Source organism: Somniosus microcephalus, chromosome 5 (genome assembly GCF_052327205.1).
Source record: "Somniosus microcephalus isolate GS21.2 chromosome 5, FLI_Smic_1.0, whole genome shotgun sequence".
In the NCBI taxonomy this organism is placed as follows: Eukaryota; Metazoa; Chordata; class Chondrichthyes; order Squaliformes; family Somniosidae; genus Somniosus; species Somniosus microcephalus.
In genome coordinates this window covers 65,718,760-65,746,127 of record NC_140991.1, presented here as the reverse complement: position 1 = coordinate 65,746,127, position 27,368 = coordinate 65,718,760, and the positions used below count along the sequence as shown (strand labels likewise).

The 27,368-nt window shown below is 41.8% G+C and overlaps 1 protein-coding gene across 15 annotated transcripts in view; it reads right to left on the bottom strand.

Annotated features, from left to right (window-relative positions):
* abi1a (abl-interactor 1a) overlaps nucleotides 1–27,368 on the bottom strand; it is a 113,728-nt gene that overhangs the window by 58,033 nt on the left and 28,327 nt on the right. For 14 of the 15 annotated variants that reach the window (XM_085987726.1, XM_085987716.1, XM_085987719.1 and 11 more), the window contains exon 2: nucleotides 26,242–26,409. The exons of the other annotated variant lie outside the window; for it this stretch is intronic. In XM_085987726.1, the coding sequence (XP_085843852.1) occupies nucleotides 26,242–26,409 (168 nt within the window). The remainder of the gene's footprint in view (nucleotides 1–26,241; nucleotides 26,410–27,368) is intronic. 15 annotated transcript variants of the gene reach the window in all.

Below are 27,368 nucleotides of genomic sequence, written 5' to 3'. Positions count from 1 at the left end.
AGCGTATAAAGTTAAAGCACATGGGATTGGGGGTAAGGCACTGGCTTGGATAGAGAACTGGTCGGCAGACAGGAAGCAAAGAGTTGGAATAAACGGGTCTTTTTCCGAGTGGCAGGCAGTGACTAGTGGGGTACTGCAGGGATCGGTATTCACAATATATATATTAATGATCTAGACGAGGGAACTAGATGTAATAGGGGGGAAAATTCAGTTGTTTGCGCCTCAAGAGGGCGCAAAGCAACTAGCACCCGGGCGCGGCGATGTTTGCGCCGGTCGTGAAATTAACTAGACATTTTGCGGCGGCGCTAAATACTACCGCCACAATCTCCTGCGCTGGCAGATTGTGACGTCAGTCAAGTGCGCAATGCCCCGGACCGAATATGGAGTGGCGCCCCCTGCCTTACCGCCTGCAACGACAGGTTGAGGGGAGTGTTATGCTGTCAGAAAGGGACTAGGGGAGCGCTATTTAAAGGCGACCACTTCCTGCCTTTTTTTGTCAGTGACATTTTTGCACCACGCATTGAGAGAGAGAGAGAGAGAGATTCAACACTGTGTGAAGGAGTTTTGAGTACTGAGCAGCACTTTGCAGGTTTTTGATTTTCCCTTCCTTGCTTCGCCAGCGCTCTGAGGTAGCGCCTCGCTCCTCGGCCTTTGCACCTTAAGACAGGTGTGAACCGCCTGATTTAGCGTTCCAATCACCTCCAGGGGCGATAAAAGCCAAGTTTGCTGTCTGAGGCGATAATTAGCACCAGGCGCTAAACTTTGCGCACGGCCGATACTGAATTTTTCTCCCCCAATATCTCCAGGTTTGCAGACGACACAAAGCTGGGTGGGCATGTGTGCTGTGAGAAGGATGCAGAGAAACTCCAGTATGATTTGGACAGGTTGGGTGATTATACGGCATCTGCCACCAAAGTGGATAAATGCAAGGTTATCCACTGTGGTGGCAAAAACAGGAAGGCAGATTATCTGAACGGCAATAGATTGGGAGAAGGGGAAGTGCAACGAGACCTGGGTGTCCTTGTGCACCAGTCGCTGAAGGTAAGCATGCAGGTGCAACAGGTGGTTAAGAAGTCAAATGGTATGTTGGCCTTCGTAGCGAGAGGATTCGAGTACAGGAGCAAGGATGTCTTGCTGCAGTTGTACAGGGCCTTGGTGAGACCACATCTTGAATATTGTGTGCAGTTTTGATCGCCTTATCTGAGGAAGGATGTTCTTGCCATGGAGGAAGTGCAGCGAAGATTCACCAGACTGATACCTAGGATGGCAGGAATGACGTACGAGGAGAGATTGGGTCGATTAGGCTTGTACTCGCTGGAGTTTAGAAGGAGAGGGGATCTCATTGAAACGTATAAAATTCTAACAGGACTAGACAGACTAGATGCAGGAAGGATGTTCCCGATGGTTGGGGGGTGGGGGGGAAAAGAGGAGTCCAGAGACAGGGGTCACAATCTAAAGATAAGGGGTAAGCCATTTAGAACAGCGATGAGGAGGAATTTCTTCACCCAGAGAGTGGTGGACCTGTGGAATTCTCTACCACAGAAGGCAGTGGAGGCCTATTCATTAAATATATTCAAGGAGTTAGATTTATTTCTTAAGGCTAAAGGGATATGGGGAGAATGCAGGGACAGGGTACTGAATTTGGATGATCAGCCATGATCTCATTAAATGGCAGAGCAGGCTCAAGGGGCCGAATGGCCTACTCCTGCTCCTATCTTCTATGTTTCTATAAATAGCCTGCTTGTGGTGTGAACCTCTGGTGGAATTAAAGTAAAGTCAGCTCAAAGCATCAGATGTTTTGTACATCTATCTACACTTATTAAGCCAGTCCATGCATTGCTTTCCTGTGGTCTAATTGGTAAGTTAGCAAACCCGGATGTTGAATAGTTCTTGTTCTTCGCCAAAATTCTTCACTAGTGGATATAGAGTCCTGTGGCAAGGGTATCAATCAAGTGAACGGTTCGGTCCTGGATGATGTCGAGCTTCACACTTTTGACTAGAGTCTTGTAGATGCTGCAGTGAGGGGTTAGGAGGCGAGTCACTAATCAGGAGTATCTAATCACTGTCCTGCTCTAGTAGCCTTGGTGTTAATATGGCTGTTCCAGTTCAGCTTCTGGTCAAAGGTCATCAACCCAGGATGTTGATGGGTGACTCCACGATCGATGATGTGCCACTGAAGGTCATGGGGAGTTGGCTGGACTCTTGTTCAAGAATGTCATTACCTGATAATTAAGTGATGTAAATGTTTCCTGCCACTTGTCAGTTCATGTCCAGATAGAATGTAAGTATTCCATGTGCCTTCTTAACCATCTGTCCTGCTACCTTCAGAGATCTGTGGACATGCACGCCAAGGTCCCTCTGTTACTCTACACCTCATTATCCTACTATTTATTGTGTATTCCCTTGCCTTGTTAGCCCGCCCCAAATGCATTACCTCACATTTCTCTGGATTGAATGACATTTGCCACTTTTCTGCCCTCCTGACTAGTCCATTGCTATCTTCCTGCAGTCCATAGCTGTCTTCCTCACTATCAACCACATGGCCAATTTTTGTATCATCTGCAAACCTCTTAATCACACCCCCTACATTGAAGTTTAAATCATTGATATATACCACAAAAAGCAAGGGACCGAATACGGAGCCCTGCGGAACGCCACTGGAAACAGCCTTCCAGTCACAAAAACACCCATCAACAATTTACCCTTTGCTTCCTGCCATGAAGCCAATTTTGGATCCAACTTGCCACTTTCCCTTGGATCCCATGGCCTTTTACGTTTCTGACCAATCTGCCATGTGGGACCTGGTCAAAAGCCTTGCTAAAATCCATGTAGACTACATCAAACGTACTACCTCATCGACCCTCCTTGTTACCTCCTCAAATTTAATCAAGTTATGCAGACATGACCTCCCCTTAACAAATTCATGCTGTCCTTAATTAATCTGTGCCTTTTTTAAATGATTAATACTGTCCCTCAGAATTATTTCCAATAATTTTCCCACCACTGAGGTTCAGCTGGCTGGCCTGTAATTACTCTGTCTATCTCTTTCTAAACAACAGTACAAGGTTAGCAGTCCTCCAGCATCACACCTATAGCCAGAGGGGTTTGGAAAATGATGGTCAGAGCCTCCACTATTTCCTCCCTGACTTCTCAACAGTCTAGGATACATTTCATCTGGGCCTGGCAATTTAGCCACTTTCAAAGATGCTAAACCCCTTAATATTTCTCCTCTCGCCATGTTTATCATCTAATATTTCATACTCAACTACAATGTATGCATTAAAGTATTCATTAAGAACCATGCCCACGTCTTCCGCCTCAACACGCAAGTTAACATTTTAGTCTCTAATAGGCCCTACTTTATGTATTTCTAAAATATTTTTGGGTTTTCCTTGCCAATACTTTTTTTATGCCTTCTCTTTGCTTTCTTAATTTCCCCCCTGCACTCTCTATACTCCTCTAAGCTTTCTGCAGCATTTAGCCCTCGGTATTTGACATAAGCTTCCCTTATCCTACTCTGTATACCTCTCGACATCCAGGGGGCTCAAGATTTGGGAGTCCCACCCTTTTTCTTTGTGGCAACATATTTGCTCTGAACCCTCACCGTCTCCCCCTTGAATGCCTCCCACAGCAGTGACACAGATTTACCTTCAAGTAGCCGTTTCCAGTCCACTTTTGCTAAATAACTTCAGTTTTGTAAAATTGGCCTTGAAAATTGAAGTAATCACTCTTGCCTTCCACCCGGTCATAAACCTTCCCTTTTGTTCTTTCCTCCCCTTGCTTAAAATCTGTTACATCTCCAACCTTTTCCAGTCGACAACAGGTCATCGACCTGAAACATTAACTCTATTTCTCTCTCCACAGATGCTGCCTGACCTGCTGAGTATGTCCAGCATTTTCTGTTTCTATTTCAGCCGCAGTATTTTTTTATATATTTATATTAGTGAGAACTTTTACTCCTGGTGTATCTTTGTCCTTTTCCATAACTACGCTAAATCTAACTGAATTATGATCACTACCGCCAAAATGCTCTCCTACTGATACCCCTTCCACCTGCTCAGCTTCATTCCCTAAAACCAAGCCCAGAATCGCTCCCTCTCTTGTTGGGCTTGCTACATACTGGCTAGAAAAGTTCTCCTGAATGCATTAAGAATTCTGCATCCTCTATACCTTTTACACAGATTCTATCCGAGTTAATATTAGAGTAGTTGAAATCTCGTATTACTGCCCTATTGTTCCTGCATTTCAGAAATTTGCCTACATATTTGCTCTTCTATCTCGCTGACTTTGTGGGGGGGGGGGGGGGGGGGGGGGGGGGGGAGGTCGTCGCTAATACACTCCCAGCATTGAGATTGTCCCTTTTTTGTTCTTCAGTTCAATCCAGATGGCCTCATTTGATGATCCTTTCAACATATCATCCCTCCTCACAGCTGTAATTGTTTCTTTCTTGGATGTGCCAGCCAAAGGTTACATAGAATCTACAACATTGCCCAACTGGGCTATGCCGAGCCTCCTCCCATTCTAAGTATCTCTTCCCAACCTGCCTGTATCCCACCATTTCCCTTCTCCCTCATGTATGCATCAAGCCTCCCCTTAAATGTGTCAATGCTATCTGCTTCACTTACTTTTTGTGGCAGTGAGAGCCACGCTCTCACTATTCTGTCTAAAGAAATATCTCCTAAATTCTTTTTGATGTTAGTGGCTATCTTTTATTTATGCCCTCTTGTTCTGTGCTCACCCACAAGTGGAAAGTTTCACAGCTATTCACAATATATATTAATGATCTAGATAAGGGAACTAGATGTAATATCTCCAAATTTGCAGACGACACAAAGCTGGGTGGGCATGTGTGCTGGGAGGAGGATGCCGAGAAACTCCAGTATGATTTGGACAGGTTGGGTGATTGGGCAGAAGCATGGCAGATGCAATATAACGTGGATAAATGCAAGGTTATCCACTTTGGTGTCAAAAACAGGAAGGCAGATTATCTGAATGGCAATAGATCGGGAGAAGGGGAAGTGCAACGAGACCTGGGTGTCCTTGTGCACCAGTCGCTGAAGGTAAGCATGCAGGCGGTTAAGAAGGCAAATGGTATGTTGGCCTTCGTAGCGAGAGGGTTTGAGTACAGGAACAAGGATGTCTTGCTGCAGTTGTACAGGGCCTTGGTGAGACCACATCTTGAATATTGTGTGCAGTTTTGGTCGCCTTATCTGAGGAAGGATGTTCTTGCCATGGAGGGAGTGCAGTGAAGATTCACCAGGCTGATACCTGGGATGGCAGGAATGACGTACGAGGAGAGATTGGGTCGATTGGGCTTATACTCGCTGGAGTTTAGAAGAATGAGAGGGGATCTCATTGAAACTTATAAAATTCTGACAGGACTGGACAGACTAGATGCAGGAAAGATGTTTCCATTGCTCAGGGAGTCCAGAACCAGGGGTCAGTCTAAGGATAAGGGGTAAGCCATTTAGGACAGAAATGGAGGAATTTCTTCACCCTGAGAGTGATGAACCTGTGGAGTTCTCTACCACAGAAGGCAGTGGAGGCCAATTCATTAAATATATTCAAGAAGGAGTTGGATATATTTCTTAAGGCTAAAGGGATCAAGGGATATGGGGAGAAGGCAGGGACAGGGTACTGAATTTGGATGATCCGCCATGATCACATTGAATGGCGGAGCAGGCTCGAGGGGCCAAATGGCCTACTCTTGCTCCTATCTTCTATGTTTCTCCATAACCAATCTCTCAAAACCCTTCATAATTTTAAAGACCTCTCAGATCTCATTTTAGTCTATTTTCCATAGAAAATAACCTGAGCCTGCTGAATAGTTGCAGACGTGCAAATTAATATGCTCTTTTTTATTATTCCAGCTTTAGTTTGAGATATTTTTACTTCCTAGAACCTTTTCGGTGCAGAATATTTATACTACCTTCAATTTATACTCTGGCTGTTGCACTTAACACTTTCCTATCTTTGAATTACTAATACCACCCCCCCCACACTTTACTATTTACAAAATTATGGCAGTTTCTAATTCTGCTGCCGATTATGGTCCAAAGCACCTCATGGATGCCAGTTTTGGACTGCTAGATCTAGCCTTAATCTGTCCCTTTTAGCACAATGATAGTGCTACACTGCGCAATGAAGGATGCCCTCACAGTGAAGACAAGGCATCATCTTCCAAAGGATTGTGCAGTAGTCACTTCTGCCAATGCCATCATGTGTCTGCAATTGGAGATTGGAGGGAAGGTCAATTAAGTTGATTTCTCTTGTTGGTTCTCACCACCTGACCGAGGACCTTCAAAACTTGGCCAGTTCAGTCAGTGGTAGCACAAGAATCTGACTTGAAGCCAAGAGACTACATGAAGTCCAGAGTCGATGTTGAGAACTCCAGGGCCACTCCCACCCAACTGCACATCAATATGCCCCCACCTTTGGTGGGTCTATCCTGCCACTGTGTCAGGGCATACTTAGGGATGATGATAAAAAAAAGCTGGGATGTTGGCTGATAGATATGATTCTGCGAGTATAAGACAGCGCTCCCAACGTGGGTACACGTGAGGAGGACTTTGCAGGATTGACCAAGATTCCCTTAGTCTTATCCTACTGTGATGTGTGGATGATTGCAGATCGGTCCATCCAATTTTCTTTTACCACTTACTATGCAACTTGAGGGCATTAACCAGTGTGGGACTGGAGGCACATGCGGCCAGGGGTGGGAAGCTCACTTCTTGAACAGCATTAGGTGAACCAGTTGGGTTTTTATAATAATCCAGATGCTTTCATGGTTATTTCCCTGGTGCCATCTTAAAATTCATCAGATTTTTAAATATTGAATTTCATAAATTGCCATGGTGGGATTTGAACTCCTGACCTCCAGTCTGCTCGCCCAGTACCAGAACCACTGAGCTAACAAACCTTACAACAGCAAGAAAGTTCCCCCACAAGATACATCAAGAAACACAAGCTAAAAGCAGATTAATTGTTCATGTCCTTAATGTGTGCAATGTGGCTGCAATGTTTAACTTTACAAGTGACTACACTTCAGAAATAACTCGATGGCTGTGACACACTCTGCGATGTCCACAGGATGCGAAAGGTGCCATGTAAATACAAGTTTTTTCTTTCTTTACTCACAAGTACAAAGATGTTTGCCAAGTTTAACTTTACATTTTAGAAAGGGAATACATTTCAGAGAAGAAACAGCAGTTAAGAAGCACTAAACGGAGTATTGCATTCTGTAAAAGTATTGCATATGTTCTAATTCCTCCACTGGATTGCTCAGACATGATTTTTCATGAAATTAGCCATGTTTATATGAAAAAAGAACAAGTCATTTTGTGTTCTTAGTTGTTGAAAATCCATGACTGTCAAGTCTAATTAACATTGAATTAAACATGGAAGCCTAGTAATAAGTGATTCTCAAGAGAATATTCACAGTTCCAGCTCCGTTATGGTGTTTCTACATCCCCTTAAAATTCTGACTCACCCTCAGGTCACTCCAGAGAGCTAGTTGAAAAGTGAAGGTGACAGCTGATGTTAAAACATAGCCAATTAACCTTGCAGTCATTGCCTCTAAAATGTGTCAAAGCAGGACAGTGAATTACTGCAAGATAGATATGACAGCCTTCACTTCTTTAGCATTTAACCTCCCCTGCCCCCCACCCCCAATTACTTCCAGGAGGCAATTTTATTTTAAGTGTCGCACTGCCTCTTGCAGTTCTTCCACCCATGATAAAAAAAAAAGGAATTAACCAGATAATTCCAGCAGCAACCAAGAAAATGGTTTAAAAATTCATAAAGTTTGACACTTTTTGATGCCACTGAGGAAATCGTAAAAAAGACTATTATTGTGTTCAGGGATCAACTTACTAATAAAGCAATGTCCTGGCAGCTGTCCTTCCTTGAGCAACTGGCCGACAGAATTTCATAAATAAAGACAAATGAACTATTCCAAGGTAGTCAAAGTAACAAACAGGAGAGCCAGTGCACCAGTTACATTGCTGCCTTTTTTATTTTGCTTCATTACAGACAATCCAACTGGGGAAAAATACAAGTCATGTCATATGAAGTAAAAGCTTGATAAAGTTAGATGTCTCAGTAACTGTTGACCAATGCCTTTTTTAAAAAAAACATTTGTTCTCCGGATGCAGCCAACATTGACAAGACCACATTTATTGCCCATCCTTTACTTGCCCAGAGGGGCTGGTGGGAATTCTCCTTGTACTGCTGCAGTTCCTGTGCTGATGGTTCTCCTACTATGGTCTTAAATAGGAAATTCAAAATATTGACTCGGCATCAATAAGGCAACAGTCATACATGCCCAAGCAAGGATGATGTGATTGGAGGGGAACTGGGATTGCATTTCCATGTCATTGCTACTCTTGTCCTCATCAGTGGTAGAGGAGGCAGGGAAGGGAGGTGCTGTCAAAGTAATCTTGCTGAGTTGCTGCAGTGCATGCTGTAGATTTAAGAAGTTAGATAGGTGGTTAAAGAAAAGATAGATAGGGGAACATGCAATTATGACAACTGCTCACGTGAAAGGTAAAAAAAAACATGGACTGGTTGGACGAGACAGCCTGCCCCATGTTGTAATTGTATATATTTCATCCACAGTGTGCCAGTGATGGATGCAATGTATACTTAGCCTGCTGACAGGGGCACCAATCAACCAAACAGGTGCCCTATATGGTGCAAATCTACAAGTGATCTTGCAGATGTATCCATCCATGCAAGTGGACAATACACCATCACATTTATGATTTGAGCCCTGCAGCTAATGGAGAGATTTTGAGGTGTCAGGAGGTGAGCCACTCGCCCAAGTACTGTCTGTGTTGTTCTTGCAGCCATAGCATTGAAACGGCTGGTTCAATTAAGCTTCTGGTCAATGGTAACCCTCAAGATGATGAACTCTACGACAGTGCCATTTAAGGTCAAGGTGAGATGCCACTGGTCAGTCGAAGCCTCAATGTTATCCAGGTCCTACTGTAGGATGGCATGGGCTGTTTCATTATCAGAGTTGTGAATGGAGCTGCAAATGGAACTGAACATTGTGAAATAAAACAGCCCCACTCCATACCTTGTGGTCATTGCTGAAGCAGGTGGGGGTGGAGGACAAGACCGAGGAACTCATATGTCATAGCTTCACTGGGTTGATAAGTCACTCCAAGGTAAACCTGGTGCTGCTCTTGGCATCTCCTTCTGCACCCCACATTGAACCAAGGTTTGTCTCCAGGCCTGATGATCCAAGAGTCATGTGGTCACCAATTATGGTAGTTTACAATTCTGCTGCTAACCCACAGAACCTCATGGATGCCCAGTTCTGGGCTACTATATCTGTCCTTCGTCGGTCACTTAGCACGGTGATAGTGCCACACTGTGCGTCCTCAAGCTGGAGACAAGACTTTGTTCAAATCCAAAATCAAAAACACTATCTAGTAACGCTCGATAACTAGTCACTTTTTACATGGATACTGCTACAAAATGGTGGCCTAAAGTAAACAACTTTCCACCTACACAAAGCACCAATATAGCAGTAACTTTGAAATCCACAAAGTATCACGGACACAAATAGGATTTCTCAACATTAGAGTACTGCTGCATTATCTTCTTGAATGATTTGGTGGCTCAGAAAATTGTCACAAAACAATGGGGCAGCACGGTGGCATAGTGGTTAGCACGGTTGCCTCACAGCGCCAGGGACCCGGGTTCGAATCTGGCCTCGGGTGACTGTCTGTGTGGAGTTTGCACATTCTCCCCGTGTTTGCGTGGGTTTTCTCCGGGTGCTCCTGTTTCCTCCCACAGTCCAAAGATGTGCGGGTTAGGTTGATTGACTATGATAAATTGACCCTTAGTGTTAGGGGGATTAAATATGTGGGGTTACGGGGATAGGGTGGGATATGTGTTGGTGTAGGGGTTACAGGGATCGGGTGGGATATGTGTCGGTGCAGGCTTGATGGGCAGAAATGGCCTCTATCTGCACTGTGGGGTTTCTGTGATTCTGTGAATGTGGCACGATAAACCGAGGCATGTGTTTTTTTTTGTTGTTTTTTTTAAAAAAAACAGCAACCTTTTAAATATTGATTCACCAACCTACAAAAGTGATACCACCCCCAAAACTATTAGCCACATCTCCTGTATCAATTATACATTTATCAGTTAAAAGCTCATGAACACAGAAGGAACCTCTCATAAAACACATTTCAGAAGTTAAAAATTAAGCAAGCACAGGGAGTACACAATTGTTTCACCTACTGCAAATTTTGTTAAAAGCAAGTTAAAAATTATGCACATGAAAATTTACCCAAGGTGTGCTTCTATTCATCAGCTTGAGACACACAGCAAATTAACAAGACTGTGGGCCAAAAATAGTCAGTCATTCACAGAGAACCACTTTGGGATGTCGCAAGAATGTGAAAGGTATTCAAGTAATGCAAGCTTTGTTTTCATGCAAATTCAATGCTGTAATTATTCATCCTTATTCTGGAGTTTGTTTCAGCATTTTCCAATACTGTATAGGGAAAATCTTTGGAAGCACAAAATTTTCATAGAGCACAGCTCATCTATTTCAGCTTTACTGCATAGTAATCTAAACCCAGCAACCATCAAACCTAATGCACAATCTAGTCTAACAGAAAAATTATCAACTGCCAAGTAAAATATTACACCCTATGTTCTAGCTCTGTGTCTCTACTGAATGGCTTCCTCTGTAGTTACTCAGGTTTGTCAGATGACCTCATTAATGCAACCATAAAATTAAGTCACCCAAATACATTGACAGCCATTACCAGTTAGCTGAACACCTCCAGATACTTTTTTGGTTAAAATTTTAAGATTCAGAGAACACTAAATCACTTCATAAAATTACTTAAGCCAAACGGAAAGTGGGGAGCTAAAATACTTAAAACCACTGCACTCAATTTAAATTAGAATCCTAAAATCAGCAGTTCCACAAGAATCAGTTTTTCCAGAAGAGTACTTCAGTGTGATCTGATAATTAAATTCCACTTGCACATTAAGTCACAAAGGAATATAGCTACTCTGAAAGCAGCTTCCTGTAGTACTGTACAGCAATTCGGTGATTCCTTTTTTGTACTATGTACAGCCAAATGCCAGTGCCCTTCGGTCAATGGTTTTTAAAACAGACACCGTTGGTTGTGTCAGCTCGATTGATTATTACAACCAAATAATCATGAAAAGAAGCTAACTGAGCAATAGCACTCTTTAAAAAATTGAAGGAATGTTTGGTAATTCGTATAAAGTACATGCTACCACACCAATGAGCATGAGCATCAGCTTGTTCAAAAGAGATAGTTATATGTAGGTTAACTATGGCGGCTTAAGTAACTGAACCGCTGAATTTTGTTAAGTGTTATCAATCTTTTAGATATAAAAATTAGATCTATGATAAAGAGAGAAAGGGTTCATGTATGTTTAACGCTAACATTTCCAGAACATGTGGCTTGATGGCAAACCAATTAGCTGAAAGTCATGTAATAAGAACCAATACAGTCTTAGTTATTGCATTAAGTTCAATTACGTACAGTTCAAAATCAAGCTTACTTTTCATCTAATACAATCCATAATTGTGGTGCCAATTTCAAACTTAAGCTATTTAAAGATTAATTTTTTTTTTTTTTTATAAAGTGCAACTTGGGGTGCGTTCTTTAGTTTGTACTGAAGCAATGTCCTTCAAGTAAAGGAACCTGCCCAACCCCCTCCCCAATCCAGTCTGGCCTACACATGACTCCAACTCCACACTAAATGGTTGACCCTTAATGCCCTCGAGGCAACTAAAGATCGGCTATATACAGTCTTGCTGCCTAAATTAATAAAGTTGAATTGAAACTTTTTCAATGAAAAATGTGATCATATTTGGTCAATATCTCTTTCAATTGGCCTCTTCTGCAGCTCAAGTCATCTAATGGGCATTGTTGCTCAGGCACAAATACCGCTCATTTACATACAATAATTATAGGATCTCTTATTTCAAACCCAAACATCTAGTATTTTAACAGTGTTCATAAAATTAATGAATGCCAGTATTTAATGTTCACAGGTAGTGCATAATAAGAGCAAACTAGTCTTTATCTAAAGAATCCTGCAGCTAATTTTGTGGAAAACAGTGAACTATTCCAGATATCTAGGCATTGAAACGGTCAATATCAAGAGTAATTCAATTATGACGACAACTGCCATCAACCTCCCCGATTGTGCTTTACTGTACGAATGAACCTATGCATTCTGTTCAACTTAGAACAGAGTTTTAACCCCCAAATCCACCATGATGCCAAGTCCACCTTCCACCTCTGAACATTGCTTGAAAAAACAATTTATACAGCAAATATACCACAACATCTCAAAGCATTCCACATTTTTATTTTTGAAGTGCTCTAACTTCTGAAGTCAGAAATTACCTATTTATGCCTGGTAGAGAAAGCAGTTAAAAAAGCTTACAGGATCCTGGGCTTCATGAATACAGGTATAGAGTACAAAAGCGTGGAAATGATGAACCACCGGTGTAAAACACTGGTTTGGCCTCAACTGGAGTATTGTGTCCAATTCTGGGCACCGCATTTAGGAAGGATGTGAAGGCCTTAGAGAGGGTGCCTAAAAGATTTACAAGAATGATTCCAGGGATGAGGGACTTCAGTTACGTTGATAGAGTGTAGAAGCTGGGGTTGTTCTCCTTGGAGCAGAGAAGATTTGATAGAGGTGTTCAAAATCATGAGGGGTCTGGACAGAGTAGAGAGAGAGAAACTGTTCCCATTGGCAGTGGGGTCGAGAACCAGAGGACACAGATTTAAGGTGATTGGCAGAAGAACCAAAGGCGACATGAGGAAAAACCTTTTTACGCAGCAAGTGGTTAGGATCCGGAATGCAATGCCTGAAAGGTGGGCGGAGGCAGATTCAATCACGGCTTTTAAAAGGGAATTGAATACGTACCCGAAGGGAAAAAAATTTGCAGGGTGATGGGGAAAGGGTGGGTGAGTGGGACGAGCTGAAGTGCTCTTGCAGAGAGCCAGCACAGGCTCAACGGGCCGAATGGCCGCCTTCCGTGCTGTAACCGCTCTATTCTATGATTCTGTTACACCTGCCGCCAGCAAGGTCCCCCTCTCTCCCTTGGTCTTAGCACTAATCTTTAGTCCGATGGCGGGCAATAAAAGGACGTCAGCAATGGCAGTGAACTTCACTGATTTTAAGCACGCTCACCCCAAAGCCTATAGTGACTTAACCCTGCCACCGACGTTATATACTACATCCGTATGTTGCACATGCAGTGGGCAATTGGTCACAGCCACACTGTGAAAGTGCATTCCTGTGAGCATACGGTCACCAGTTCATTGGGAGACAGCAGAAAGATGGTATAAATTTGGGAGTGTAGCACACTTAGGCTGCTCTCCAAGACATAGTACAATACCTATCAAGAGTACCTTTCAGAGTTTATCCAAGAATTTCAAGTTGGGTGAAATTACTGAAATTTTAGAAGTAATTCTTAATATGAAGTCATGTATATAAAATCAGTTCATGTAAATAAAACATTTTCCCCTCAATTCTATAAATATTCTAATGTCTGAAAATTACCTACAGATCACCACTGTTGAAAATTTAAAGCTTGACTTTTCTTTTTGGAAATTACTTATTTTGGAGTTAGGAGATAAGGTAGCAACAAAACTCCCTCCCAGTTAGTACTACCTCGTCACTCAGACCGATTACACAAAAAACTGAATACAGCAAACAGTAAGATCCAATAGATGCCTCCTTCCTTCATGCCTACCTTTCTACTAATGACGGAGATAGGAATGTATGCAGATAAGCAAGTTACATAAACAACCGATCCAGCTAAAGCGGACCGTGGTGCATTTTACTCAATACATTAGATATAAAATCACAATTCCACGGCAGGGAAACTCTAATTAGCTTACTAAAACGGAGAGATGATATTGACACCTTGGTAATATGGGTTGATGCCAATCTGCCAGTATCTATATTGGCTTGTAAAAGCAATGGATTGTAGGATAACTGGACAGTGCCAGTATTATATTGGCCAACAGTTTTCGCTGGCCAGGTTCACTGGTTTTTATCATCCACCCTTGCAGGTTAACAGCAGATGCGATTCAGAGATAGAATCATACTAGGTTATGTTAATCAGTGTTATTAACTGCAATTATATTACTGTATATTTTTCCTGGTATATTGACCATGCACCCATCATATAATGAAGTTTAAGGTACAGTTTAACCACTGTTTACCTTGATTAATGTCATGATACTGCTAAGCAGTCTCAAAAACTCAAATTTAAACACTCAGCAACTGTCCTACAGGTTCACAGACAATTTTGGGTAAAATTAGGGATATGGTGATCTGGAGATATACCAACATGTGTGACACAATTACCTGCAAGATCCAAGGGGGGGGGGGGGGGTGCACAACAGTAGAAAATCAGAAGTCAACTCGCACTGGTCTCATGTGTCATTCAGGATGGTTTCAAAACAAACCGTCTGCATCTTGGTTAGAGACTTGTGCAGGGAGATAAAACTAAAGCCAACTGGATCAACAACCAAAAGTTCCATACTGAAACAGAAAGCTATAAGCGAGTCTGGTGAGTGCAAAATGCAGAAGTTAAAATAGTTCAGTGAGCAAAAAAAGTCAAACTTCTAAAATCTTGGGATATTCTAGACAATAATGGGCAAATAAAAAAAAGTTACAATTTTATTAGTTCATGGGATGTGGGTGTCGCTGGCAAGGCCAGCATTTATTGCCCATCCCTAGTTGCCCTTGAGAAGGTGCGGTGAGCCGCCTTCTTGAACCGCTGCAGTCTGTGTGGTACCAATAACTCCTTCCAATTTAAGGTAGTTTCCCCATCAAATATCTAAAATGCCGGGCACATACAAAGCATTTCCAATAGCTTTTCCCTCAAAGCATCTTGTAAGAAATTCAATTTCAAAAACCTGCTGCATTAAACAATCCCTGTGGAATTGGAGACTAACATTCACCACCAGATCCAATGATTTGGACATCACTATATGAACACAAGAAACACTAAGGCAGCTAATGATATTTTCTCACTACTGTACTAAAAATCCCACTAAGTGGGATATTTCAATTGTCTGCCATTTTATTGTACACAAGGCACATATTAAGTAATTAAAAAGGTGCTCAATTTGGAAATTAAGCCTGAACCGTTGAAAACGATTTACTGTTGAAAATATACTATCCTACACCATAGCGGCTAGAGTTTCAACAAGTCACAAATTACAGTTGTGTACTTTAAAAAAAACATTTTATTAACTGGCATATCATCTTTTGGTCATCATGTTTTTGCTTGCCTGCTCATGGAGAGAAGCAGTTCATCAGTATTTCCTGGACTACAGTTCAAGTCTTTTCCTGGGAAAGTACAAGATCATGGGATCAGAGAAAGCAGCATACAGTAACAGTGATTTATACAGGGAAGAGGAGAAAAGAGGCAAAAGGAGAAAAGATGCAAAGGAAAAATTGTACCATCCATAATTTAATTTGTAAAAGAAAACTTAAGCTGGACTTGCTCCTTAAAAATGTACATTATTTGTAAATCAATTCGTTCAAAAATTTTCAATTTCCTGAATTTTGGAAATGTTTGTATGAATTTAACAAAACTAAGCACAATGCAAGCAGCATCACCCAGACTGGTTCAAAAAAATCATCTTTTAAAAATGCCAATAAGAACACATTTTCAATTCGACTTTTGGGTTAGAGAGTCGTTAGAGCAAATTAGTAGGCTGCTTAGAACGTGTTTGATCAAGTTTTTAAAAAGTGAAAAGGGTGACCAAGAAAGTCACTACTAATCAACATCCAGAAACCACTGCTGAAAACTACATGTGATGACAGGATCAGGTTCAGTAAATCCAATAACATTAACTGTCTGGCTCATAAATGAAGAATGGCCACTTAGACAGGGCACCAGAGGGCTACCACCACCCATGGAAATCATTTCCCAGCAGGAGTCACCATCGGCAGGAGAGAAGCTTGGATAATGCACAGCAGTGTGATGTAATATTAATTTAGAACAATTTAAGGTTGTGTAATCTCACATTTATGAACATTTGAACGGAGGCCAATACAACTGCTGTTTAAGGATGTCGAGATCTGATCCCTCAGTGCTATGTAAGGATGCGTCAAAGGCAAAGTCTATACTAACTGAGTCATGTATCGTCAGAGTCTAAAGCTCAAGTCACTCAAATATTTTAGGTAGGCTTCATTGGTTGTAGCAGTCCTGAAATCTACTACACAGCCATGCTGCCTAAACGAATGCTAATAACTTATTCAACTTCTATTCGCTTGGGCAAGACAGCACAGTGGGGGGGGGGGGGGGGGGAGTTTAAATATGCCAAATACAGGAAACTTTGGTTTATCCGGAGGTTAACTGTCTGGAATGCTCAAGCCACTGGCAAAAATCAGGAGCCGTTTTTAGGTTTTTTTTCTTTTCGTTGCTTTTTTTCCCCACCAGTCAGGCTCTGCAAGGTCTCGCTGAAGCTGTTGCTAAGCTACAGAGACGCTTGCAAGGTACGGCCGACTGTTTAGAAGCTGTTGTTAAGCAACAGGGTTTGTTGCCAGATACGGAGCTCAAAATCTCCGTATGTTTCAGCATTAGCACTGGTTTGTCCGGCAGTTTTGATGGGACGGCAACAGCTCAGTCCCGGATAGCACAAAGTTTCCTGTAGTGTGGTGGAAATGCTTTGTAGCAATTATCCACAGCAAGTTCCCAATGCAGTTGTGATGTGGAAAACAACCAAGTAAAGGTCAATCATGGCAACTTACGACACCAACGGACCCCCTCAGGCTATTCTCACCCCTTTAAGTGGCTAGCTAGACAAGTACTGGCAGACATCCAGAAAAATAATTCCAGTCACATCCATCAGAAATGGTGCACAGAGAACGAAAAGATCCCTTTAAATGTTCATACATGATCTCTATACAAGGGTGTTTCAGCTTTTGAGTCATCTCAGGAAATTTGTCACATTTCTGAGGTTAGGCCTGTAACATTTAGGGCTTGAAAATAGAACACAAAGTACTGATTATGGAAAATGCAGGAGACCAACCAACTGAAAACTACCATACAATGCAAATCATACATTTTCAACTTTAAATATTTTGTTAGCATGAATTAAAAAAAAATGTCTTTGCTGTTCTGTAAATATGTACCCGATAAGACATCATTTTGAGTGCATGGCTTTCAACATGGCCATTCCTGGCCCTCCTGTTGCCTGCGTCACACACCTCTGAAGTCTGCTATTGAGCATCTTTGGTGATGCACCAGTCATCGCCTTTGACACCTTCAAGTTTTTGATCATCTCTGGCACCATGCACTTCCAAACAAATCATATGGCCTCACACCAAAGCTATACTTCTGACTAACTTCCTCAAAATAACTTCACACAATGCTTGCAGACTAATCCTGACTCTGCATAAAGTTAGGGGTGCCCAGGGCTACAACCTTTCTTCTTCACATCAATCATCCTACTCATCAATGGATAAATTAGTGAACACTTAAAAACAATTGAATCAGGGATAGTCAGAAGGAATTTGCAACAGCAGGGCCAATGTAACAATTTTAAAAATCGAGGAAAGTCAAGTGTACAGATAGAGCGAATGTGCTAGGTGATCTATTATTGGATTTTCAAAAGCATTTGATAAGGTACCACACAAGAGATTTGCTGCTAAAATTAAAATACATGGTAGAGAAAACAGCCATGTGTTGAGACAGGAAGCAGTGTAGGGCTAAGTGGGTAATTGTTGGATGGGCAGAACAGAAGTAGTGATGTGCTGGGGTGACTTGTTTTCCCATAGGTAAAAATGGAATATTAAAAAGTTATGATACCAGATATGGGATATAGCAAGCCTACGAGAATACACAATGACACAGGACTGGTTAGTTGTGTGGGCAAACAGTGGTAGAGAAATGTGAGCAGTGAAAGGAAGTACATTCTAAAATGGTAAAATTCTAGAGTGGAGTAACAAAGATCTAGGGGTGTAGATACCCAAATCTTTCACGGTGGGACAGCAAATAGAAAAGGCCATTAAAAAAGGCAAGCAAGTTTCTGGGTTTGAAACATTTAGGACTGAATATTAAAGCCAGGAAGTGATGCTAGATTTGTACAAGACTTTGGTTAGGCCACAGTTTAAAGTATTGTGTAGTTACAAGCATACCGTTAAAGGAGGATATTAGAGCTATGGAAAGAGTACAGCAAAGATTCACTAGAATACAAGGGAAGGTTTATAGCAATCAAGGCGAAAATAAACTGAATCTTTTTCACTGGCACAGAGAAAATTAAACAGTGGGATGCAAGAGATTTTCAAAATTAAAAGTCTGAAGGTAAATAATTAAAGGCAATTTCTATTGGTTTACAAGGGGGCACGGACCACAGGGGGAAGTTAGGAATTGTTTCAGATTATTGGAACATGAAATGCTATGCCCTAAATAGCTACTGAGGTAGAGGCCATCATTAAACAACCATTTGAAAAAGGGAAAAATAGAACAGGGGACAGGGAAAGAATAAAAACAGGATTAGAATAGATGGCTCCAGCTGAAGAACTAGCACCAGCACAGAACTCAATGGCCTCAGCTTGTGTCATGCTCCAGGATTCACCACCCTATCCGAGTCACTTTTGCAGATTCCAAACCAGACACCCTCAGGGATCACAGCCATCAGTGCAGTACAATATCTGAATCACTTCCACATCCTGTATACTATGACAAGGCCATGAAATTCTTATTTCTTTCTATTCTTCAAGGACAGCTTTTCTTGTCTTTTTGCAAGGCTAACCAATAGCTATTGTCAATCTTTCAGGTCATCAACCTTGGTCTTTCATCTATTGGCATCTCTCAGTCCACCACCTCTGATCTCAAATGAACATCATTAACTGCTCTGCTGCTAAAGCCACTTCAGTAGAACTCATTTCCTCTTTTGTACCAATTATTTTCCCATCAACAACGCTATCAAGTTCAAATCGGCTCAAAATTTTAATACTAGTATTATATCTGGGAGTCCTTCTAGTATTCTTGCACTTCTGGACAGAGCACAAGGGGAAAAAAATATATAAAATGCAATCTTTCCCTTACCCGTAACTACATAACCGTTAAAATAAAACTGCTATTGCCAGCACTCCTCTGTTGCTCCTTTCAAGCTCTAAATATAGCATACTACTTCATATTCCTCACTGTGGAGATCAAAATTCACTTACCTGCTTTAACTCATTCTTTCCCACGACCTCAAAACTATGGAACTTCATCTATCCCTTAGTCTTTCTTCCCAACTACAATCGTTAAGGCTTTTAAAACCCCTTAATCACTACCTAACCTCTTACATGAAAGCAAAGACTCTTCAGCCTTGATGTCCTGCGATACGATTTGGGCTTTCTCCCAAAGCTTTTTTTTGCTCATAACAAAAAGCCAGTTTTCAGTAACCAACAATTTATGATCCAAAACCTGCACCCTCCCATGTGTCATCTAAGAGAGAATGTGCCCAGGATTAATAATGGCTGCCCAATCATAGTTTTATATTACAATGAAGATCACGTGGAGAGTCCATGTCCTTCTAACTCCTTCAAAAGGAGGTAAATATTACACCAAATTATTTGGGTTAGAATTTAAGTTTATTTGCATGTTGAGTAGAAATATACAGTAAAATAGGGCATATAACTTAGACAACAAAGACATAATCAATCTGCAAGGCATTCCAACAGCTTGATAAACAACAGGACACTTGGAGCAGTGTTGTAGACCTTCACGTCGCAAAGTTGTAAATGGAGGACAAGAATTTATAGTCCATAGTTCAGACCTCCAGACAGAACTGCAGCTAAGAAACTGGGGCTGTGCTTTCATGCCACAAGAATCTCAAACAGGCAAGCCTTGGAGATCCATGGGTAACTTGAGAGTACAACAGAGCTCACATCTAGGGAGGTTGCATTGATGTCTGTATATTATTTTTCTCCAAACATCTTATTTTAATGACTCAATCAGCAAATGTCTATTTTAAAAACAAAAATTTGGGGAAAAAACTGGATGCTGGAGATCTGAAACAGAAAATGCTGGGAATATTCAGCAGGCCAGGCTGCATCTTTCAAACTGTTTTGAAGAAGGATATACATCCGAAACATTAACTTATCTATTTCCCGTTAACAAATACAAGTTAGCATTTGAAATCCTAGTCATCAAGCAACTTTTGACTCTCTCTCAATGCCTGTTTAATAATTAAGAAAATTCATTCAGGAGACATATCTTCCATTGCAATGGTCTGGTTGAGTAGTTAAGCGCAATGACCATCACTAACACACAAAAAAAAGCTTCAGCCAAAGCATTCACCTAAAAAGTCATAAGATACAATAAAGAAATCCTTATTTTATCACATTTTGCATGATGGGTCTTCAGCTTAAGTTTTAGAGTTTTTTTTTTGCACCTTCGATAAAGTCCCGCACAGGAGACTGGTCAAGAAGGTAAGAGCCCATGGAATCCAGGGTGCCTTGGCACATTGGATACAAAACTGGCTTAGTGGCAGAAGGCAGAGGGTGATGGTCGAAGGTTGTTTTTGTGACTGGAAACCTGTGGCCAGTGGGGTACCACAGGGATCGGTGCTGGGTCCCTTGCTGTTTGTGGTCTACATTAATGACTTGGATATGAATGTAAAGGGTATGATCAGTAAATTTGCGGATGATACTAAAATTGGTAGGGTGGTAAATAGCGAGGAGGGTAGCCTCAGTCTGCAGAACGATATAGATGGGTTGGTCAGATGGGCGGAACAGTGGCAAATGGAATTTAACCCGGAAAAGTGCGAGGTGATGCACTTTGGGGGGTCTAACAAGGCAAGGGAATACACAATGAAGGGAAAGACCCTAGGCAAGACGGAGGGTCAGAGGGATCTGGGTGTGCAGGTACACAGATCCCTGAAGGCGGCGGAACAGGTGGATAAGGTGGTAAAAAAGGCATATGGGATACTTGCCTTCATTAGCCGAGGCATAGAATATAAGAGCAAGGAGGTTATGATGGAGCTGTATAAAACACTGGTTAGGCCACAGCTGGAATACTGTGTGCAGTTCTGGTCGCCACACTACAGGAAAGATGTGATCGCGTTAGAGAGGGTGCAGAGGAGGTTCACCAGGATGTTACCAGGGCTGGAGCGCTTCAGCTATGAAGAGAGACTGGGCAGATTGGGTTTGTTTTCCTTGGAGCAGAGGAGGCTGAGGGGGGACATGATTGAGGTGTACAAAATTATGAGGGGCATAGATAGGATGGATGCTGAGGAGCTTTTTCCCTTAGTAGAGGGGTCAATAACTAGGGGGCATAGATTCAAGGTAAAGGGCGGGAGGTTTAGAGGGGATTTGAGAAAGAACTTTTTCACCCAGAGGGTGGTTGGAGTCTGGAACTCACTGCCTGAAAGGGTTGTGGAGGCAGAAACCCTCAACATTTAAGAAGCATTTGGATGAGCATTTGAAATGCCATAGCATACAAGGCTACGGGCCAAATGCTGGAATATGGGATTAGATTAGACAGGGCTTGATGGCCGGCATGGACACGATGGGCCGAAGGGCCTCTATCCGTGCTGTATTACTCTATGACTCTATGACTCATCATTTTGACTGCAATCAAACCTAACATTTTGCAACTCAAAGTATATGCTGTACAAAGATCCCTCCAAAATAAAATTAAAGAATAAAATCACTAATGCTAGGACTAAACGTCAGAAGACTATTTTTCACACTAACATACCTCCCAAAATTGCCACATAATATTCCTACACAAATACTGGAGTACTTTTTTTTTTAAACATTTGTTCTCAGGATGTGGCTACGACCTCATTTATTATCCATCCCAATTACCCAGAGAAGATGTCACAATTCCTCTTATAACTGAGCAGCTTACCAGGCCCCTTTCAAAGGGCATAAAGAGTTGTGTGAACTAGATTGACATTTAAGAGAGCCAGTAAGGGTGGCACATTGCCTTCTCCAAAGGGAACTGGTGGAATAGCGAGAGGGTTGTTCTTTTTTTGTTTGTTTTAACAACCGTCTGGTCAATTTTTCCTGATGTTGACCCACAAATTACCAGACTTAATGAATTCTATTTCACAACTTGCCATGTTGGAATTTGAACTAGAGAACATCTAGGTTACTAGTTCAGTTCCATAACCACCAGACTACCATACCCACAGATTCAGATCACTATGCCTTTGCATGAAAGTGAAAAAAATTAAGAAATGAATTACAACTTTTGTTTTATCTTACCACATTGACTTAGATCTGCAACATGTTTACCTGCAAGTCACAGAAAAACTAAACTTGACTATAATCAATTTCAAGCCCACAGAAACAAGTTACCAATTCAATAAAGTGCATTATTCTACAGGTACGATTGCTACAGCCCGTTACAGGTCATAAACTAGAGTAAAGTCCAAGTAGTAAGGCCAAGTACAATGCTAGCTTCATTCAGCCTTACAAAAATGTCTTTAATAAAGATAACCTATTTATTTTACTGCATCAAAGTGCATTAAGCACTGTCCATGGCCCTAGCTCTTCTACACCATCTACCCATTCATAATAACAGAAAATGCTGGAAAAACTCAGCAGGCCAGGCAACATCCGTGGAGAGAGAAATAGAGTCAACGTTTCAGGTCGAAACCCTTCTACAGAACGGAGAGAAAAGGCAGGAAATGAAACAAAAGGCAGTTTGGGGGCTGGGAAATGGGGGAGGGGATGAAAGAGGAGATATTCAAGGTGAGACGAGATAGTAATAGGACAGGTAAAGAAACAGACAATGGCTCGAGATGAGGTGTGAAATGCACTGGCAGAGTGAGAGACAGCTGCCATGTGGGAGAGAGAGGGAAAAAAAGGAAAAGTCACAAACCAAAAAAGTGTGGATAAAAAATGTTAAAATATAACAGGGGCCGAGGTTATGATCTGAAGTTGTTGAACTCGATATCGAGTCCGGAAGGCTGTAAAGTGCCTAATCGGAAGATGAGGTGCCGTTCCTCGAGTTTATGGTGAGCTTCCGTGGAACAATGCAAGAGGCCGAGGACGGTGAGGTCTAAGTGGGTGTGGAACGGTGAATTGAAATGACAGGCGACCGGAAGCTCGGGGTCACCTTTACGGACTGAATGGAGGTGTTCCGCAAAGCGGTCACCCAATCTGCGTTTGGTCTCCCCAATGTAGAGGAGACTGCATCGTGAGCAGCGAATACAGTATACTAGATTGCAAGAAGTACAAGTAAATCGCTGTTTCACCTGGAAGGGGTGTTTGGGGCCCTGGACAGTGGGGGGGGGTATATGGGCAGGTGTTGCATCTCCTGCGCTTGCACGGGAAGGTGCTGGGCGAAGGGGAAGGTGTGCTGGGGGTGATAGAGGAGTGGACTAGGGTGTCTCGGAGGGAGCTAGAGGAGTGGACTAGGGTGTCTCGGAGGGAGCAGTCCCTACGGAATGCTGAAAGGGGAGGGGAGGATGCCTTTGGTGGTGGGATCACATTGGAGGTGGCGGGAATGGCGGAGGATGATCCGTTGAATGTGGAGGCTGGTGGGGTGAAAGGCAAGGACAAGGGGAACCCTATCGTAGTTCCAGGAGGGAGGGGCAGGGGTGAGGGCAGAAGTGCGGGAGATAGAACAGACCCAGTTGAGGGCCGTGTCAACCGCGGTAGAGGGGAATCCTCGGTTGAGGAAAAAGGAAGACATGTCGGAAGCACTGGTGTGGAAGGTGGCATCGTCGGAGCAGATGCAGTGGAGACAGAGAAACTGGGAGAATGGAATAGACTCCTTACAGGAGGCGGGGTGGGAGGAAGTGTAGTCCAGGTAGCTGTGGGAGTCAGTGGGCTTGTAGTGAATGTTGGTCAATAACCTATCCCCAGAGATGGAGACAGAGAAGTCGAGGAAGGGAAGAGAAAAGAGTCAGAGATGGACCATGTGAAGGTGAGGGAAGGGTGGAAATTGGAGGCAAAGTGAATGAAATTGTCTAGTTCAGGGCGAGAACAGGAAACGGCACCAATACAGTCATCAATGTACCGGAAAAAGAGGTGAGGGAGGGGACCCGAGTAGGACTTCTACCACGCTCGATCAGCTCCGATGGACAGGTCACATTGTCTGCATGCCCAATACGAGACTCCCACAACTACCCATTCATTTGATTCACTTATCAGGAAGAACCTTAAAGTGGCAGAACTTCATGAAAGTTACCTATCTTCATATGCTGGAAGACTCCATGCAGGAAAAGCATAAAAAATGAGCCTTAATCCTTATAGCATTAGCAAGAACAACACTGCAGGGCATCTTTCCTTTTCCTGCCAGCAAGATAACCTGAGCACTTGAAATACATGGCAGCATGTCAAGCAAAAAAAAAATTCCAAGACCTACATCAACAGAACCAAGTTGAACTTCAGTGTTCAGAGACTCAGTAAGCCGAATAAAAAAAACATTGCGCATCCAGCGACCAATTTTTTTTTCTACTCAAATTCCCTTATTTTCAGAACATATTAACCCTTGCTGGTTTTACTAGTGCCAGTAGTCCTCCAGTACCTCACCTAAGTGACCATTCTTCACATGCAAGCCTACATGTCGTGTGGTTATAAGCTATTCAAATGTAAAGGCATCATTGTCAAGCGCAATTCTCTTCTCACCAGAATTGTAGCCACATGCATTTTTCAACAGGAGTGATTGAATCATTGAGGAGGGTGAATTCTGGGTATTTCCCCACCCTAACTTAAAGTAAACTATTTTTCAATGTGCATCCTAATTCCAGATGGTATATTGGGATACTTCAAGCTCAAGAAAAAAAAAATATAAATTGCAATGCTTAAGCAGTTAAGTGTACCGAAATTAAATTAATTTTAGACTACTAAAGTTAAAAACAAAGAATGGGTATAACCTGGGCAGAGCAGAGAAAAATTAACTACAAACTTTGATGTTAAGTGCAAGCAGTTAGGAATTTAAGTAACACAAGTCTTCTCCCAACAGTACAGTACAGGAAACTTTCGATTAACCGGCACCTAAATAACCGGAACGCTCTATCCACTGGCAAAATTCAGGAGTCGGTTCAGGTAACTTTTTTTTTTTTTTTTTATATAAACTTAGTTACTTTTTTTACTCCATTTGTTGCTGTGCAAGGGTGTAGTTGAAGCTGTTGCTAAGCTAAAGAGGCGTTTGCAACTTGTGCCGATTGTTTTGAAGCTGTTGGTTTGTTGCTTTATACGGAGCTCTGAGCTCCGTATCTTTTACTATAGCGTTCAGTTATCCAGAATTGATGATGAACCGGCAACACGTCGGTCCCGTCCGTGCCGGATACCAGAAAGTTTCCTGTAATATTATTCTAATTTGGATCATACTTCCAATGAAACCTATCAAAAAGTCTTGACAGGTAATTCTGTGCTTTAAGAGTTAAAAAAATAACATTTCCATGTACACCAGGTGACATGTGAATCACAAGGAAAGAAATTGCAAGAGCAAATAAAGATGGGAGATAATACATTTTTTGCAATCAGATGCAAAATTAAATCATGGTACAAATACCAGTCATATATTTGCTAAAAATATAGTAAATATTGGTTTATATGCATCAAAAATTGTGCATTACTTAGGCTGCAACAACATCCCAATTTATTAGAAATAGCTGCAAAGTATACAAATTGATTCCTCAACTTCAGAAAGGAGACAGAATAATTTTTGAATCTTGTTGTATATACCATTAAATACTAGACAAATATTGTGTTGCAGTCATTGGTTATTATAGCAAACTATTGCCAGAGGGCCAAAAAAGCAAAAAGAATCAGAATACCTCATGAAAATACAGGTATTCTGTAACCTTGAAAAGGTTCAGTACAATTCCGTTCATTTATACCATGGACAAACTCAATTTTATGGCGTTCATGTGTTTTAGGCAGGATACAACCAGAGCTTTGTTTTAGCAGGTAACAGGCATGTTGCATACAGAGTTACTTACCAGAAGTCTATGGCGCACTAAAAATTAACAGGAAAACTTAATTGTCACACAACTGATGCCTTCTCATTCACCCAGCATAACAGTAACCTAACAATATTTGCAATACAGTACTTTCAGAAAAACTCATGTATAGCTCTATACAAGACTCAAGATTAGAGTCAGAAAACCACACAGTAAATTTATGATGATGAACTTCACTTCTGTGCTCTATGATCCATCTACAAAGAACCCGTTAACAAAGAGGCTGTGCATCATATCCTGCCTGAAAATTCACACTCTCAAATTTCACTGTTACCTGGGAGATATGATTAATGGAAGACTCCATTCTCCGTAGCTGTGAGGCTTGAATATCCAGCAATTGGAGCACATTGTTAGCCAAAGCATTTATCTGGTAAGCAACACTCGCAAGGGACTGGGTGGTGTATGCTTTTGTTTCCTCAAGGGCCTTTCTCTTGTCTTGGGCCTGTAAGATAAAGAGAATACTCAGGGGACTGAATTTCTATAGCAGTTAATAAAGAAACATCGCAATATAATGTACTAGTTTTAAATATAACTTCAGGAAGTATAGCAATAGTAAGCTTACAAAACTGACCGACAAACTAAATCACTGAAGCATTTAAACAACGCATAGATAGAAACTGCATTGCAACTGGCTGCTTGGAGAGAAATTTGTCCAAGTAATAATAGAAAAATTGTATAAAAAGTAGTGTGCGCGCAAATACATTTCATAAAGCAATTCGTGAACTTTGGGCTGAATGCATTTACCTTGAACTTCAAAAGGTTCCTCAGGCGGACAAAAAAAAATTGAGTAGATTGGGTTAGGTTATAATAAACAAACAGTCTTGATATAATATAATAATCCTCTGGCAGCAAGCCCAGTTTCTATCAGAACCAGGGGAGAGAGAGAGTAGCGAGCAGTAAGTTGCCATTACAGTAGCCCATGCTGAAAGAACACACTTCCCTGTATTACAATGAGTGAGTTTGGAATCCCAAGGAAGGAGGCAGTAAAAGCGAAGGTACTGTGGAAATTGACATTATACTTAGCATGCTGGGTAGAATAAAATGGCCAAGTAAAAGAACAAACTTGCTTAGGTTGTAGCTAAAGCAAGAAAAAGTAAATGTGTCACAACATGTCCAGGACCAAGAGATCTTTCATAATACCCACCCACATTGAGGATGTGATAACAGCTATAATTGACTCACTAGCACAAGGGAGGCATAAGGCTATAGAATAGATAAACTATTAATGATCGTCGCTAGACAAAGAAGCAAAACTATTGAGTAAGCTAGTCATCTTGGTAATAAGATGATCAGACATGAGCAAGTAAATCATTTTGGTAATGTGGTAAACCACTAATCTGCCTGTACAGAACATGTCTGGGCATGCCTCAGCTGGCTCCGCCCCTGGCTCCACCCCTAAGC